The following is an 18,312-nucleotide window of genomic DNA, read 5'->3' on the forward strand; positions in this document are numbered from 1 at the left end:
TATATAGACAGGTGTGTGCCTTTCCAAATCCTGTGCAATCAACTGAATTTACCACAGGTGGACTCCAATTAAGCTGCAGAAACATCTCAAGGATGATCAGGGGAAATGGGATGCACCTGAGCTCAATTTTGAGCTTCATGGCAAAGGCTGTGAACACTTATGTACATGTGCTTTCTCAATTTTTTTATTTTTAATAAATTTGCAAAAATCTGAAGTAAACTTTTTTCACGTTGTCATTATGGGGTGTTGTGTGTAGAATTCTGAGGAAAAAAATGAATTTAATCCATTTTGGAATAAGGCTGTAACATAACAATGTGGAAAAAGTGATCCCTACAGTGAAGCATGGTGGTGGCAGCATCATGCTGTGGGAATGTTTTTCAGCGGCATGAACTGGGAGACTAGTCAGGATAAAGGGAAAGATGACTGCAGCAATATACAGAGACATCCTGGATGAAAACCTGCTCCAGAGCGCTCTTGACCTCAGACTGGGGCGACGGTTCATCTTTCAGCAGGACAACGACCCTAAGCACACAGCCAAGATATCAAAGGAGTGGCTTCAGGACAACGCTGTGAATGTTCTTGTGTGGCCCAGCCAGAGCCCAGACTTGAATCCGATTGAACATCTCTGGAGAGATCTTAAAATGGCTGTGCACCGACGCTTCCCATCCAACCTGATGGAGCTTGAGAGGTGCTGCAAAGAGGAATGGGCGAAACTGGCCAAGGATAGGTGTGCCAAGCTTATGGCATCATATTCAAAAAGACTTGAGGCTATAATTGCTGCCAAAGGTGCATCGACAAAGTATTAAGCAAAGGCTGTGAATACTTATGTACATGTGGTTTCTCAGTTTTTTTATTTTTAATAAATTTGCAAAAACCTCAAGTAAAACTTTTTTCACGTTGTCATTATGGGGTGTTGTGTGCAGAATTCTGAGGAAAAAAATGAATTTAATCCATTTTGGAATAAGGCTGTAACAACAAAATGTGGAAAAAGTGATGTGCTGTGAATACTTTCCGGATGCACTGTATGTTTCATGTTGCGTTAAAGGTATTTGTTGCGTTATACGTTTTCGTTCTGCTTGGCTTTGAAATTAACACGTAAATACTTTTTAAACTTACACTTTTACTGTAAAACTTCAGTAAAACAATTTTTTGAATTAACTTTTTGTCAATATCGCATTGAATTTTGATTTTGTGTTTGGACTTACTTTGTGACAACGCAACGTATAACTGCCTGTGAGTGAATATAATTTCTTTATCTCTAATAAGTAAACCGACTTTTTTGAATGTTTGTCCCTGTGATTTGTTAATTGGCTATTCTAACAGGAAACTGTAAACATTTCAATACGAATGGCATATCCAGATCTCCTTTGGTGTTTAATGTTATCCGCAGAAGATGTACTACATTACCTTTCTTGTCGCCTGTTACAATTTTACATGTCAGAATTGTTCAACCAGTTTTGAATACAACTAATCTTGTCCTATTGCATAGCCCATCACTCATACATTAATTATGCAATAACATTACGATACATCCTTCTTTCAACAGTAATTTGGCTGGTGGAAGACCGGACGGTGCTAACGGTTGTAGATATTCTACGGGATATTGTAAGTTGCTGTTTACATCTTCCGCACCACCACCACCAACTGTTTCAGCATAGTCTGTTGATAGACATTTAACCAATTTGCCGTGTAACTGATCGCCAATTTTCTTGTTAATTCATTTGACTTCATCATTTCTCAGTGCTAGGATTGCTCGTGTACTCATTTCTTCTGTTGATAGCCCTTTGGGATGAAATTCTTCAATAAGATTTGGACATAATAAGTCTTTTTTTATTGGGAACTTAAAGTGAAGAAAACGTAAAAATTTATAAGAGCTGAGAGCACAGGAACTGTGTCTGACAAAAGCATTCACACGTATGAGAGGACCATGGCTGAAAATGGTTGAGAGGAGGGTGGGACTTGAAAAAATCTCTTGGCAAAAGTTTCGTCTCAAGATTTTCTTTTATAATAGAGATATATATATTTTTTTTGTCATGCATTTCTTTAGCATTTCCACAGGTTGCACAAAAATCCTAAATGCTGTCTTCAGTATATCTCTGAGTTATTTTATTACCACGCTTCTTTTAACTTCACCTGTTTGTTGTCTGGTACAAATCTTATGATATATATAGATAATAGTTATATAACCCACTTCCTATTGTCCAAATGACTTGAAATTTTGCACACTTACTCAATTTCAATGACAATACATGAATCAATAACCAGTTGCACTAACTGATTAATTGATCCATGTTAATTAAGAAATGAAATTTTCATATGAAGAATAGTTAAAGATTTCCCCAATAGATGGCACTAGTAACGGATATAACTGTTAAAGGAAGTATAAAAATATTGATTACAAAATTATACTAAAACAAACCCAAGACTAAAAAGTTGAACATAATATATATATAAAAAATACTTTTTAAAAACCACGCTTATATTAAGTTAAAAAGTGTACTAAAAAGTAAAAACTAAGTCTCTCTCATATCACTTGGAAAATAAAACCATGGGCGCTTTTCATCAATCAACATTCAAAAAACATTTCTTAAAATCTGAGCAAAAACACCCACCTTTTATTTTACGAACGATTAGAACATTATAACACTCTAGATGAGAACAGGCCATTCAGCCCAACAAAGCTCGCCAGTCCTATTTACTTATTTCTTCCAAAAAACATCAAGTCGAGTTTTGAAAGTCCCTAAAGTCGTACTGCCTACCACACTACTTGGTAGCTTATTCCAAGTGTCTATCGTTCTTTGTGTAAAGCAAAACTTCCTAATGTTTGTGCGAAATTTACCCTTAACAAATTTTCCAACTGTGTCCCCGTGTTCTTGATGAACTCATTTTAAAAAAAGTCTCGATCCACTGTACTAATTCCCTTCATAATTTTAAACACTTAATCATGTCACTTCTTAATCTTCTTTGGCTTGAACTGTATAGGCTCAGCTCTTTTAGTCCTTCCTCATAATTCAACCCCTGTAGCACTGGAAACAGCCTAATTGCATCCTCTCTGGACCATTTCTAGCGCTGCTATGTTCTTTTTGTAGCCGGAAGACCAAAACTGCACACAGTACTCAAGATGAGGCCTCACCAGTGCATTATAAAGGTTGAGCATAACCTCCTTGGACTTGTACTCCACACACCGTGCTATATAACCTAACATTCTGTTAGCCTTCTTAATGGCTTCTGAACACTGTCGGGAAGTTGATAGCTTAGAGTCCACTATGACTCCTAAATCCTTCCCATAAGGTGTACTCTCGATTTTCTGACCGCCCATTGTGTGTTCAAACCTAACATTTTTACTTCCTATGTGTAATACTTTATATTTACTGACATTAAATTTCATCTGCCACAAATCTGCCCAAGCCTGTATGCTATCCAAGTCCTTCTGAAATGATATAATGGATTCCAAATTATCTGCTAATCCACCTGTCTTGGTATCATCTGCAAACTTAACCAGCTTGTAAATAATTTATATATATTACAAATAGCAGCAGCCCTAGCAATGACCCCTGTGGAACACCACTCTTAACATAGAGGTTCCTCGCACCATCGCCCTCTGCTTCCTGTCTTCTTCTTCTTCTTCTTTCAGCTGCTCCCGTTAGGGGTTGCCACAGCGGAGGATCATCTTCTTCCATATCTTTCTGTCCTCTGCATCTTGTTCTGTTAAATCCATCACCTGCATGTCCTCTCTCACCACATCCATAAACCTTTGCTTAGGCCTTCCTCTTTTCCTCTTCCCCGGCAGCTCTATCCTTAGCATCCTTCTCCCCATAAACCCAGCATCTCTCCTCTGCACACGTCCAAACCAACACAATCTCGCCTCTGACTTTCTCTCCCAACCGTCCAACTTGAGATGACCCTTTTAATGTACTCATTTCTAATCCTTTTCACACCCAGTGCAAATCTTAGCATCTTTAACTCTGCTACCTCCAGCTCTGTCTCTTGCTTTCTGGTCAGTGCCACCGTCTTCAACCCATATAACATAGCTGGTGTCACTACCGTCCTGTAGACCTTCTCTTTCACTCTTGCTGATACCTGTCTGTCACAAATTACTCCTGACACTCTTCTCCACCCATTCCACCCTGCCTGCACTCTTTTTCACCTCTCTTCCACAATCCCCATTACTCTGTAAATCACCCTCTGCTTCCTGTGTCTGAGCCAATTCTGCACCCATCTAAAAACATCACCCTGAACTCCCACTTCTTTTAATTTGATGCCCAACCTCTCATGTGGAACCTTATCAAATGCTTTCTGAAAGTCAAGATTAATAATATTGTATGCTCCACTTTGATCGTATCCTTTTGTTGCCTCCTCATAGAATTCCAGCATGTTAGTAAAACACGACCTTCCTCTTCTGAACCCATGCTGACTGTTCAGAATGACTCCTGTCCTTGCCAGGTGTTGCTCAATCTTATCCGTAATTCCTGTGATGCATGTTAAGCTTACTGGCCTATAGTTGTTTGGATCTGCCCTGTCACCTTTTTTATATAATGGGATGGTATTTGCCATTTTTCAGTTCTTCAGAATCTCTCCAGTGCGCAATGACTTCCTAAAAATATGTGTCAAGGGTTTATATATGTGTCAAGGGTTTATATATGTACTCACTAGCCTCCTTAGGAACTCAAGGATAAATATTATCTGGTCCTGGTGATTTGTTTGATTTCATCTTATTTAATCCGAGCAGCACTTCTCCCTCTACAATTTCCAAATTCCTCCGTACCTCCTTAGTAGTTGGGTTTACCTCTGGGAGGTTATCCACTTGCTCGCTTGTGAACACCTCAGAAAAATATAAGTTTCGGGCATCCGCTATTTCATTGTCTGTATCTTTTAATTCCCCTGTACTATTTCTGATGCACTTGACCTCCTCCTTGACTGTTCTTTTACTAAAATATTGAAAGAATCGCTTAGGGTCTTCTTTTGCCTTATGTGCTATATTCCTCTCCAACTGTCTTTTAGCCTCCCAGATATCCTTCTTAATGGTTGCCCTCATGTTCTCATATGCTGTATGATTCACTTTGCAGTCATTCATTTTATATGCCTTATAAAGCAGTTTTTTCCTTTGCAACTTTTTAAAATCTTTATTAATCCACCGTGGAGTTTTTAAAAATTACCTATTAATTCCAAATTTAGGTATGTATCTGTCCTGCATTAAACCTATTCCACTGCTCCTTGACTGTCTCCACACTTAAAAGCTTATCCCAGTATATCCTACTTAGATATTGTCGCATCTGGTCAAAATTAGCCCTACCAAAGTCTTTGCATCTGCACTCTTACAAAATACTGAGAATTGTATTATATTATGTTCACTTGACCCTCAATTCTATCTTCATTATTACAAAATACTAAACCCAGACAGATGTATGAGAAACTTATTTTTTACTTTTTAGTGCACTTTCTAACTTAATTTAAGCATGGTTTTTAAAAAGTGTGTATGTATATATATATATATATATATATATATATATATATATATATATATATATATATATATATATAATATATTACTAACCGAGAATGGTAAACCGGAAAGCATGGACGCAGGAGACATAGTGCGCAGGCGCCTACAGCGCGCGTCTCATAAACCGCAAGCGAAGTCTGATCCACCGCGAATGAAGGAGTCACTGCTCAAAAACAAAACAGCTCAACTAACGAAGGAGTCACGGTTCCAAAACAAAATAGCTCAACTAACGCCACACAGAAAAGAGGATTCTGCACTGCACCCAAGAGTCAAATGGAAGACACTACGGAGTCCGCAAAGGTCCACAAAGAGAGTACGAAAGGCGCAGGCGCCTACAACGCACTTTGAACTAAACGTCCACACTACACAGCATGGTCCGGGTAATAAGAATAAACGAACTCTCCGTATTAAACGTTCGGCATCCTCACACGTTCAAACCATATAGCATATGTGAATCACATTACAGTGATGCATTATTAACAGTACAACCACAGAAAACGCTCCGTATTAACAGTAAGTGCAATTATCCATATTACTAACGGTAGACAACGGATAACTAATGGAGTCACGGTCACGGCTCCAAAACGATCCAGCTCAACTAACAGAGCTATAAAAATGAGCCCACATGGATAAAATCATTAAACGTGGGCGCCTACAACGCGCGTCTGAAACCTTCGAAGCAAAACTGTCTCGGCTCCAAAACCAAACAGTTTGACTAACGGAGCTACAAACACGAGCCCGCATGGACAAATACAATGAACATAGACGCCTACAACGCGCATCTGAAACCGCGGAAGCAAAGCAGGCACGGGTTCAAAACGAAACACCACAACTGATGGAGACACACAAATGAGCCCACCTAGATAAAATCAATGAACACAGCCGCCTACAACGCGCGTCTGAAATGCCACAAGCAAAGCAGGCATGGCTCCAAAAAGAAAGAGCTCGACTAACGGGGCTACAAACACGAGCCCGCCTGTATAAAAACAATGAACGCAGGCGCCTACAACGCGCTTCTCAAACATCGCAACCAAAGGAGTCACGGCTCCAAAACGAAACATCTCAACTGACAGACATACAGAAACGAGCCCGCCTGAATACAATTAATGAACGCAGGCACCTACAACGCGACTCTCAAACAGCGAGGCAATACATAAACGGCAAAGAAAGGAACAACAAACAGCCGCTAAACAATTCCACCAATTAGCTGACAACGCATTCTGTAATTAGTCCACTATTAATGAACATTCATTAGGATTAATGAATATCATTTGCTGTCATTGTCATTCACTTAACTTCCCTCAAGACACAACTGGCACTACAACTAATGAGTTTACACGTTGTTGTCAAAAGGGTCAGGTTAAACTGCCTCCTTTAGATGACTTTCCTGAATATCTACGGAAGCTTCTAACTAACAATGTACCCGAAAGTAAAAACTTTATGGACTGCATTGGATCCTACAATAGTTCATTTCCTTTTGCATCTACCAGGGTAAATATCAGGCCACCAGCTGGCAATGGCAGAACCTTCCTGAAAACAAGCAATACACAGAGCTGATAATGAGAAACGTCACTGAAGTCATAAACGGTCACCCATTAGCGAAGTCTACAAAAGTACAGTAATCCCTCCTCCATCGCGGGGGTTACGTTCCAGAGCAACCCGCGAAGTGAGAAAATCCGCGAAGTAGAAACCATATGTTTATATGGTTATTTTTATATATTTTAAGTCCTTATAAACTCTCCCACATGGTTTATAAATATTCCCCGTACAGTTATACAGCATAAACCCTTTATATTCTCTTAGTTATTAGGTAAGATTCGTTGAAATTATGTATGTAAACACAGTTTATATACTACAGTACTCACAAACATACGTATCGTATATCATTGAGGAGTTTTATTTAATACGTAACAGTTTTAAACATATTGTAATTGAGTAGGTGATATAAAAATACGTGAAAAATCTAACATGTAAATGCTGTACATAAAACCAAAATGCTATTTTAAAGAAACCGTAGAGCCTCTCCGATATCACATTTGTTGCAGCCAGGCCACCGGCAATAAATACCTACAATGCAAAAAAAAAAAATGCAATGCAAAAAATTGTATAAAATGTGTGCACAGTTACAATAAACGTACATACATGTACTGTACTAAGTACGTAGAAAAATAGTTTTGGGTACTCACCAACTTGTCAGATAACGATGCTATTTACTGGACTGTCACAGCTGTTGTAAAGGAGCCTCTTCACGCGACTGTGTAGCAGCGCCGTCGTCTTCTTCCACTGAAGGCGTACTAGGCAGTGTTTTACGTGTAAGGAACATCGTGATGGGCAGTTGCTGGCGCTGCCTTTTCATTTGTGTAAAGAGGTTCCTATACACTTCTGTGGCGCCGTCAAGAGCATTTTTAAATTGCAGAGAACGAATCATTTGCGGGTCCCATTCTTCAACGGATGTCTGCAGATCTTTTGCCATTCGTAGAATGGTCGCGAGACGCTCGAGAGTTAGGCCTGCGTCTTCCTCTGCTGGGTCGTCTTGATCTTCCTCCTCGCTCGCTGACTTGGTCATCTCGGCCAAATCTTCATCGCTGAGCAGCTCGGAGTGGGCATCGAGCAGCTCATTGATGTCATCACTGGTCATGTCGTTGAATCCCTCTCCTCCTAGCAGTTTTGCCAGCGTGACTGCCTTGTCAACCGCTGAGTCATGAATTTCTTCTGCAGAAAAGCCCTTCTTTTCGCACACAATCTCTGGCCACAATTTCTTCCAGCAGGCATTAACCGTGTCTTTCTTCATATCATTAAGGGCCTTCTGCACGTTCACCATACACGATGTGATCATGTACTTACGCCAGTACTCCTTCAGGGAAAAGTCATCGTCCGTGTCCATTGCCTCGACCATGTGTTGCAGGCTGTTCCTTGTGTACAATGCCTTAAAAGCCCGGATAACTCCTTGATCCATTGGCTGAATCAGTGATGTTGTATTTGGTGGCAAGAACTCAATTTTTACACCTCGGTAGGATAGATCCAAGGGATGACCTCCAGCATTGTTCAGAAGTAAAAGGACTTTGAAATCCAGCCCTTTATCTGCCAGATAGATCTTTACTTCTGGGATGAAACATTGGTGAAACCAATCCGACGTTAGGCGTTTCGTAATCCACGCCTTCGGGTTGTGCATCCAGTACACAGGCAGCAGGTTTTTATTCTTATTTTTCAGGGCTCGGGGGTTTTTGGACTTATAAATGAGCCCAGGCTTTATCATAAAGCCCGCAGCATTGGCGCACATGACCAGCGTGATGCGATCTTTGTGCGCCTTAAACCCCGGGGCTTTTGCCTCTTCCTTCGTGATAAAAGTACGAGACGGCATCCGCTTCCAAAATAGGGCCGTCTCATCCATATTAAACACGGTTTCAGGCTGATATCCGCCTTCCTCAATAATCGTCTTGAACGTGTCGGCGACAAATTTCTCGGCTGCGGCTTTGTCTGCAGAGGCAGCCTCTCCTTGCAGGTTAACACTGGCCAAGTTGAACCTTTTCTTAAATTTTTCAAACCAGCCCTTGCTGGCAGTAAATTCACGGCTCTCGCTGGGGGATTCAGCAGAAGTTCCAGGTCGAGGGTCGTCATCGTCATCGTCTGGAGCATCTCCAGCATCCGCAAACCTATCATAAAGTTGCTTGGCCTTTTGTCGGATGATATTGGTGTCCACGGGGATGTTTTTTTTCCGGCAGTCTTCGATCCAAATCCCTAACGCAGATTCCATCCGGATTACTGCCTTACTACGTCCACTTACCCTTCGTTTCACCTCCTGGTTAAATGACACTGCAGCAGTAGATCGTATGTTCTTTTCCTCCTTCTTAATATAACGAACCGTGGACTCGTTGATACCGTAGTGGCGTCCTACAGCGGCGTAGCTTTTCCCTTCCTTCAACATGTCCAACAATTTCACCTTTTCAGCAATTGTTAGCATCTTCCGTTGGCGCTTCGGCACGGCCCCAGTAGCAGGAGAAGATCGCTTTGTAGACATAACGAAGAGCTTGACTACAGTACGCACAAAGCAAAACGATGATGCTGAATGAAGGAGATGAGATGAGATGCCGGCTTTAAGTGAAATCGAATTCTGCGCTCCCTGTCGCGGAGCCAGTCAGCACCCAGGAGCTTAACCGCGTCCTCTGATTGGGTAGCTTCTTAGCCATCCGCCAATAGCGTCCCTTGTTTGAAGTCAAATGCGTCCCTTGTTTGAATTCAAATGGGCAAATCATGAGGAAGCGCACTTACTGTAGACCGCAGACATCCGCGAAGCAGTGAAAAATCTGCGATATACATTCACATATGCTTACATTTAAAATCCGCGATGGAGTGAAGCCGCGAAGGAGGAAGCGCGATATAGCGAGGGATCACTGTACTTACACATTCACACATTCTAACAATACTGTTTTGATTCCTACAGTTGACGTTCCAAGTTCTTACCTGGAATTACCTTTTACACTTAAACGACGCCAATTTCCCATTAAACCTGCATTTGCCATGACGATCAACAAATCCCAAGGACAAACCATGGACAGAGTTGACATATACCTCTCTGAGCCTGTACTTGGACAACTTTTATGTAGCCTTCTCAAGAGTTCGGCGTTCATCTGACATTAAAGTTAAAGTTGTAGATACTCCATACCAAGGAAAACTCATTCAATGGCAACACACCATCTTTACTAAAATGTTGTGTATAAAGAAATATTCCAATAAATCTTTCTAATGTGCCATGCTATGGGTTCTTTACTTCCTTTGTTCATCATCTACACCTTTACACTCCAATAAATCTCATACATCAATGTATTTCGGGTTACCCAACACCAGGGGTTGGTGAGCGAAGCGAGCAGGGGGCAAAGCCCCCTAGTGTGTGTGCGTGTGTGTGTGTGTGTGTGTGTGTGTATATATATATATATATATATATATATATATATATATATATATATATATACAGTGATTCCTCGCTATATCGCGCTTTGCCTTTCTCGGCTTCACTCCATCGCGGATTTTATATGTAAGCATATTTAAATATATATCGCGGATTTTTTGCTGGTTCACAGATTTCTGCGGACAATGTTTAAACTTTTGAAAAAGAGACAAATGTTTGTTTGCAGTGTTTGAATAACGTTCCTGTCTCTCTACAACCTCCTGTGTTTCTGTGCAAATCTGTGACCCAAGCATGACAATATAAAAATAACCATATAAACATATGGTTTCTACTTCGCGGATTTTCTTATTTCGCTGGTGGCTCTGGAACGCAACCCCCGCGATGGAGGAGGGATTACTGTATAATATATATATATATATATATATATATATATATATATATATATATATATATATATATAATATAGTGGTGAAAAGTATTACCCTGGTAAACTGTATTAATTTTATAACTTAATTTTTTTCATGACAATTTTTAATATATTTAAATATAAGATACAGTACATGAACAGAAATACAAAACTTTTCTTTAACCTTCCAGACACTAAATTTTACTACAGGTGTTTAAGAGAATGATTTGTACTTGAGATTTTCATTACCAGCTGAACTGTGGCTATTGCCTCACAGTTGTTCTAATGTTGACAGTCGTTAGAGTTTGACCTTCAGCTATGTGATTCAGTAGTTTGTCCCTGAATTGAATGATATTAAGTGCGTAAAAGTTATTCTTTGCTGCACCCTGTGTATGAATGGGTTTATGCAAGCACTCTGGTTTTCTTCCCACATCCCAAAGAAACTATTTAAATCAGCACAGTAGTCTTCATGAATGTGCCATGCAGTGGAGTGATGCTCTGTGCAGAGTTGCTTTCTGCCCTCAGGATGGTGCTGACAGGAAAGGCTCCAGCCACTTTATACCTCAGAAATTGAGTAAGCCGGCTTGAGGATGGATGGAAGGATTTCTTTATCATGCCTCATATTATTATTATTTTTTTTTTGTTAACCTTTTTTTTCCCGTTCCTTTCCTACAGTTTTATTTATAGTAATTTGAGATTGGGAAGCTCTTAAGTCATTTGTGATTTAACTTTTTCTTTTTGGAAATTTAGATTTTGTAATCATACTTGTTTTGCTTCTAGAACTTTACTATAATATACATCAAAATGGGTTATCCCCGATTAGATGTGGAGAAACAGTGTGAATTAGCCCCCACTCTTTTAACTGCAATGGAAGGAAAGCCCCAACCACAACAAGATAGGTATGTGAATGAGAATTGTTTTTGCTTGTTTCCTGTTCCTTACAGACATTATATGACCAATATATGTTTTATGTCTGTATTTTTATTTTCGTGTTTTGTATAGGCATATAGTTTGTGATTAAATGGACATCTGTTTGTGATTTGTTATCCTCATTTAGTTCAATTAAACTTTTATATTGATAGAATAGCCCAATATTTAGAAGTTATTAATGACTGTGAAATGCACGTCTTCAGAGATGACTAATAGTGATGAACAAACCCCATGGAGTGTGCTTTAATGTGAGTTTGACAAAATCATGGAACTGTTCATGAATGTTGTTGAAATCTGGAATGCATTAAAGTCAGTGGGGAAGAGGAACTGGAATATAATGATGCAGAGGTCTTTTAAGTGTCCATTGAGGGCTAGCGAAACACCTGTCAACAATGGCAAAAATGTGGTCTGGGCTGCAAGTCAGCAGTGCAATTCTCTGCACAACTGTGCCTCAAAACAATAAAAGAAGCAGAGTGGAACCAAAAATAAAACACAGCAAATGGCCAAAATCTAGTTATACGTTAAAAAACACACACACACACTCACTGGCCACTTTATTGGGTTCATGATGCTAGTACCAGGTTGGACCACCTTTTGCTTACAGAACTGTTGTAATTCTTTGTGGCATAGATTCATCAAGGTGCTGGAAAGAGTCCTTGGGGATTTTGATCCATATTGACATGATAGCATCATGCAGTTAGTGCAAATTTGTCAGCTGAACATCCATGATGTAAATCTCCTGTTCTTCCACATTCTTAATTGGATTGAGATCTGGTAACTGTGGAGGCCATTTTAGTACATTGAAGTCATTTTCATGCTCAAGAAACCAGTCTGATATGATCTGAGTTTTGTGACATGGCACGTTATCCTGCTGGAAGTAGCCATCAGAAGATGGGTATACAGCAGTCCTAATGGGATGGACATGGTCAGTGACAATACTTGGGTAGGCTGTGGCTTTTAAACAATACTCATTTGGTACTAAGAGGTCCAAAGTGTGGCAAGAAAATATCCCCCACACCATTACTCCACTCCCTCCAGCCTGAACCATTGATACAAGGCAGGATGGATCTATGCTTTCATGTTGTTGATGCCAAATTCTGACCCTACCATCTGAATACTGCCACAGAAATTGAGATTCATCAGACCAGGCAACGTTTTCTATCGTCCAGTTTTGGTGAGCCCGTGAAAATTATAGCCTCAATTTCCTGTTCTTAGCCGACAGAAATGGCAGCTGGTGTGGTCTTATACTGCTGTAGCCCATCTGCTTCAAGTTTTGACATGTTGTACATTCAGAGATGCTCTTCTGCATACCTCGGTTATAAGGAGAGTTTTTTTGAGATGCTGTTGCCTTCCTATCAGCTTGAAGCAGTCTGTCCGTTCTTCTTTAATCTCTGGTATCAACAAGGCATTTTCACGCAGAGAACTGCCACTCGTTGATATTTTCCCTTTTTTTGGACCATTCTCTGTAAACCCTACAGATGGTTGTGTGTGAAAATCCCAGTAGAACAGCAGTTTCTGAAATACTCGGACCAGGACATCTGGCACCGACAACCATGCCATGTTCAAAGTCTCTTAAATCACCTTTCTTCCCCACTTCCTTGTTCTTACAGAGTTCCAATCTTGGGGCACACATTGACTGTTCCATAAAAAGGCAGCATGGCAATGGCTTCTTCTATTGTTTAAAGTTGTGGCTTCAGATGCAGCTATGTTTTTTTGTTTTTGTTTTTGATCTACAGTATCTGTGCAGATACATAGCACTTTTTTTTCTTCCACCAAGACGATAGAAACGCCTTGAATATATATTTTTTGTTGTTGTTGCTGTTATTATTTTACAGAGTCTCATTCTGACTGCAGTAGGGGGAGGACTCCTTTAAGGCTTGTAGTTACACATAGCTAATTAAGCATACATATGCTGGGCCAGCACAAAGGGATCAGTACTGTATATCCCATGGCAGTACTTATAATATTCTCATTATGGGACAGCTTATGTACCTCTCAAATGAAAAGCTTTTTGTTTTGTTGTTTTTTTTTTTTGTTTTTTTTTAAATACATGTGGCTATAAATCAGCTGAATCTGGTCATGACAGGTACAAAGCAGATTGGGCAGCAATCTTCCAATACATATTTGTGAATTTTCTGTACATGGCTGCTATAGTTCTGTGATGTCATGCTGGCCACACAAAGCATCAAAAAAATATTTATGTAAGATGGTGCTGGCAAAAAAAAAAGTTTGCTAGTGGCTAGACAGTGAATTTCCTGTAAAATATTCAGCAAACACTGCAATTTCACTATGAAGAATGCATTGCTGAATTTCACTGATCAACACTAAAGGCTAACTACATATTGTATCAAATATTTATTAAGAATGCCAACGATGATTTCCTGTAGAGGTGTTATATAAAGCTTAATACAATATCTAATACATGCATTTTAAGTTGTTTTTACAAAATTTGTCTTGTTTATATTTGAGATTTGTTTTAATATACTTTATACTTTGTTTTTAAATATTATTATATTGTCTCTTCCAGCTTAATGCATCTGCTCATACCAACATTGTTTCACATGAAATATCCATCAGAACCTTCAAAAGTCTCTTCTCCTTTCATTCTTGTTGAGAAACCAAAGACTGTTCATCTTCTATTAGACTTCATGTTAGATGTCCTCCTGATGCCTTATGGGTATGTACTATATACATTATTTGAGGCAGAGGATAGACAGAGAGAATCATGTTAATCCTGAGATTATGCACTTTTTTGCTACAGTTATCTGATTTTTGTAGCATAACACATTCCCAGGGTCCTTTGTGGTTTTTTTTACCATTGATCAAAGATATGACCGTTGAGTAAATTTTGAAACTAGATTGGAAAAGTGTATTGTAGTATGTGTATAGTACGTGTGTTGGGATGGTGCACACTTCAGAGTTATTTTTCTGTTTTACATTCAATGTTCATTCAACTCTGGCACCCTACAAAAATTAAATGTAATAAGCAGAATCTTAAAAAATTATTAAATGGCAGTTTTAAAATAATTGAAGAATATAAACCTATCCCTATTTCATTTTCTTTTATTTTACTAGGGGGCTCCACCCCCTGCTCGCTTCGCTCGCCAACCCCTGGGTTTGGTCCTGTGGAAATACAAATTAAGGTGTTTTTTTTTCCCATGGGAATTATTACATATGCATTATGTTCAGTTTTTATTTTAAAACTTCATAAAGAACAATATTTGGAATTAACTTCAACATCGCATTGAATTTTGATTCCTTGTTTGGTCTTATAGCGTGATAATGCAATGTATAACTGGCCGTAAGTGAATATCGTTTGGTTGTCTCTTATAAATAAACCGACTTTTTCAAATGTTTGTCCTTGTGATTTGTTAATTGTCATTGCAAAAACTTTTCTGACAGGAAACGTTTTAATACAAATGGCATATCAAGATCTCCTTTTTGCCTGAACACCATTTTGAGTTCATTCAATAAAAATAAGACTTTCTGATAAAACAATCTACTTACGAAAGTGGAAATATCCAGAGCCGATGTAGCCGGTGTCATTGTTCTCAAGAAGCTGTGGATTTCTGGCCATTGTGGATTGCATGTCATTGTAATAAAGAAATCTGGCCGACCGATAGTTCTGGATATTGCCATTGCATAATGATATAACTGTTGCAATGCTCTTGGACTACCTTGATATGATGATGGTAATATTACTACTTATTTTGAATTTGTCTGAACTATTGATATTTGAATTGTGAACGTGATCAATGAGATCTTGCATATGTTCTGTTCTAAGTTTAGCTTGATTCGATTTAATAAAGAAGAGACGATTAGCTGCGACTTTTATATACGCATTAATAATGTAATGTTGTGATAGACGTTGAGATGATAGAAGTGGGTTACATACATGAGAATGTATCGCTAATCTTCACCTGAAATATTGTGTGAGTGTTATTTGTTTTTCTGAATAAGTTTTTTTCATATTGTACTACCATCCTGTTTCGCCATCTGGGAAAAGCAAAGGAAAGAATGAAAGGTTGGCATCTGGCGATGTATTTGACATACGTGACGAATCATGCTTTGCCTTTGGATATACACGAATATTTACTCTGTCTTTGATATCTCAGTCTTTCAAAAGTGTTATCGCTGACAATTCGTCGTATAGACAAATATATAGAATATAGAAATCCAAGAAAATTTCTTTGTCTGTATTTTGCTGATAACTTTCATGTAAAGTGCAATACTTTTGGACATATGGATTTGTATCCTTTATTGGCTGTATAATTTCTGTTACATCAATTCGTTTAACTCTTTCGATTCTATGTTTCATCGCTTCTCCGTGATCATAAATATATACCTGACCAAATTGTGTTTTTTTCTAAATTAAACTTATTGTAGCTGTGATTGTTGCGGGAACACAGATTCTCATAGCGTATGGTCCTTTTTCCTGTTGACAACACGAATTATATGATCTACAAGTCTCCGACCTAAACTGTAAAGCCTTACAATATCTACATACTTCCAACATATCACCTATGTCCATGTATTCAACCTCTTTTTGCTGTTCCGTTATTTTACCTAGTAATAATTTCCGTTTGTTTGCGCAAATGCTATCTATACTCTGTTTGACATCTTCGAATTGTAGTACTGTCATATTTGTTAACTTGCTCTGCGTGTGTATCGCGCCAAGGTTTTTTTTTTTTTTTTTGAACCTTTCGAAATCCACTGCTTTCATAATCTGTAACCTGCTCTGCATGTGTATGACGGCAACGTTTTTGAACGTCTTTATGAAGTTCTACTGTGTCTTTTATTTCTGACCCCGTTTGGACCTGCAAGATTTTCAATTCCACTTGTTCCGGGCTGATTATTACTTTCCTTGCCTAGGTCACTGTCTCACAGGAACATGCTGCAAATGTATGTCAGTATTACGTGACTTGACCGTGTCACGGGAAGTGAACTTGTCTCTGCCTCTCTGAAGTGTCTCACTGTCTCACTTCAGAACATCATGTCTCGTTGCAAGTTTTTTTTTTTATAATAGAGAGACATGAAGCATTTATCGTAATCTGTGCTGTTCATGAGATTTCTATTAAGAATGCCACAAATATTTTGCATTTATTTTTAATCTAATACTGTAAGGTTAAATGCCCTTTGTTATTTTGTCAAAAAAGCACAAAACACCACCTTATTTGAAATAAATAGCTAATTAACTCTTTTAGGGCGGATGTTGACTTGTGTCGATGAGGGAGACAATCGGCTGTTAATAGCGACAAAACTCACTGTTACGTCACAGGCATTCCCTCTCTGCTTCAAGGAATGTTAGACTCATTGACTTGGCATCTAATCCTTGCGTGTGTGTGAGTTACGAAATGTAAACAAATGTAAACAAAGGCAAGATGGCATCGTCATCTCACAAGGGAGCGAAGCAAGTGCAGAAAAGAAAATACTCAACAGACAATGTTTTGAGCATTATCATTGAGTTGGACTCTGATATTTCAGAATCTGATTTTGTTGACAGTGAGCAGGAGATCGAGCTAGAGAATGAGGAACTGGCATCAGCTGATCGGACACCAGCTGATGCTGCCCCAGCTTATCGGCTGCCAGCTTAGCACATTCACGCTGCCGACACACCTACGGCAAGGTTCATTTTGGAGGAATACCCAGACATTGATCTGTGGGAGCCAAACTGGCTACCGGACTTTACAAGACAGCATGGCTTGCTTTTGGACACGACAGATTACCAGTCGCTGGAATGCTTCAGGCTGCTCTCTCCTGATGCTGCTTTTCAGCTACTGTCAGATGAGACAAACAGGTAGGCAGAGAAATTTTTTGAATTGTGGGCTGCGCTTACACCGCATTCTCGTTTTTCAAAGTGGAAACCCACAACAAAAGATGAGATGAAGGGCTTTGTGGCATTACAAATTGAGATGGGACTAGACTGGTGATATAACTTCAGGGAGCATTGATCCAAACGTGCTTTGTCCCCTGGTGGCTTTGGACAGGTTATGCCGCATGATAGGTACGTGCTGCTGCAAAGTTTTATTCACTTCTGTGATAACCAGAAGCAAATCTCAAGGGGTGTGCCAGGCTATATATAACCCCATGTATAAAGTTCAGCCCCTTCTTGACATTGTGGAACCAACATATAAACAATTTTATCAGCCTGGCCATGATTTGTCTGTACATGAATCTATGATAAAATAAAAGGGACGCCTTTTTTTCTGACAATATATGCCAGACAAGCCCACAAAGTATGGCATAAAGGATTTTGTAATGGCAGAAGCAAACACTGGTTTCTCCCTGAAAGTAATTACATATACAGGAAAGTATTTCTTTCAAAGAGAGAACTGTCCCTTGACAAGTCAGGTTGTGCTGGAGCTGCTTCAGGGCTATGAACATTTGGGTCATGTTGTGTACATGGACAATTTTTATACATGCCCAGAATTGTTCATAGAGCTACAGAGCAGGGGAATTGGAACTTGTGGAACAGTGAGGGTGAACAGGAGACACAGGCCTTCACAGTTGAAGCCAGACAGGCTGAAGATGAAAAGAGGTGACAATCCGGTTTTCATGCGGGCGGAT

The 18,312-nt window shown here is 39.3% G+C and overlaps 1 protein-coding gene across 2 annotated transcripts in view; it reads left to right on the forward strand.

Moving 5' to 3' along the window:
- ecpas (Ecm29 proteasome adaptor and scaffold) overlaps nt 1-18,312 on the forward strand; it is a 148,336-nt gene that overhangs the window by 15,315 nt on the left and 114,709 nt on the right. For both annotated transcript variants that reach the window (XM_028804790.2, XM_028804789.2), the window contains exons 4-5: nt 11,596-11,714; nt 14,273-14,422. In XM_028804790.2, the coding sequence (XP_028660623.2) occupies nt 11,596-11,714; nt 14,273-14,422 (269 nt within the window). The remainder of the gene's footprint in view (nt 1-11,595; nt 11,715-14,272; nt 14,423-18,312) is intronic.

This window comes from Erpetoichthys calabaricus, chromosome 7, assembly GCF_900747795.2.
Source record: "Erpetoichthys calabaricus chromosome 7, fErpCal1.3, whole genome shotgun sequence".
Lineage (NCBI taxonomy): Eukaryota > Metazoa > Chordata > Cladistia > Polypteriformes > Polypteridae > Erpetoichthys > Erpetoichthys calabaricus.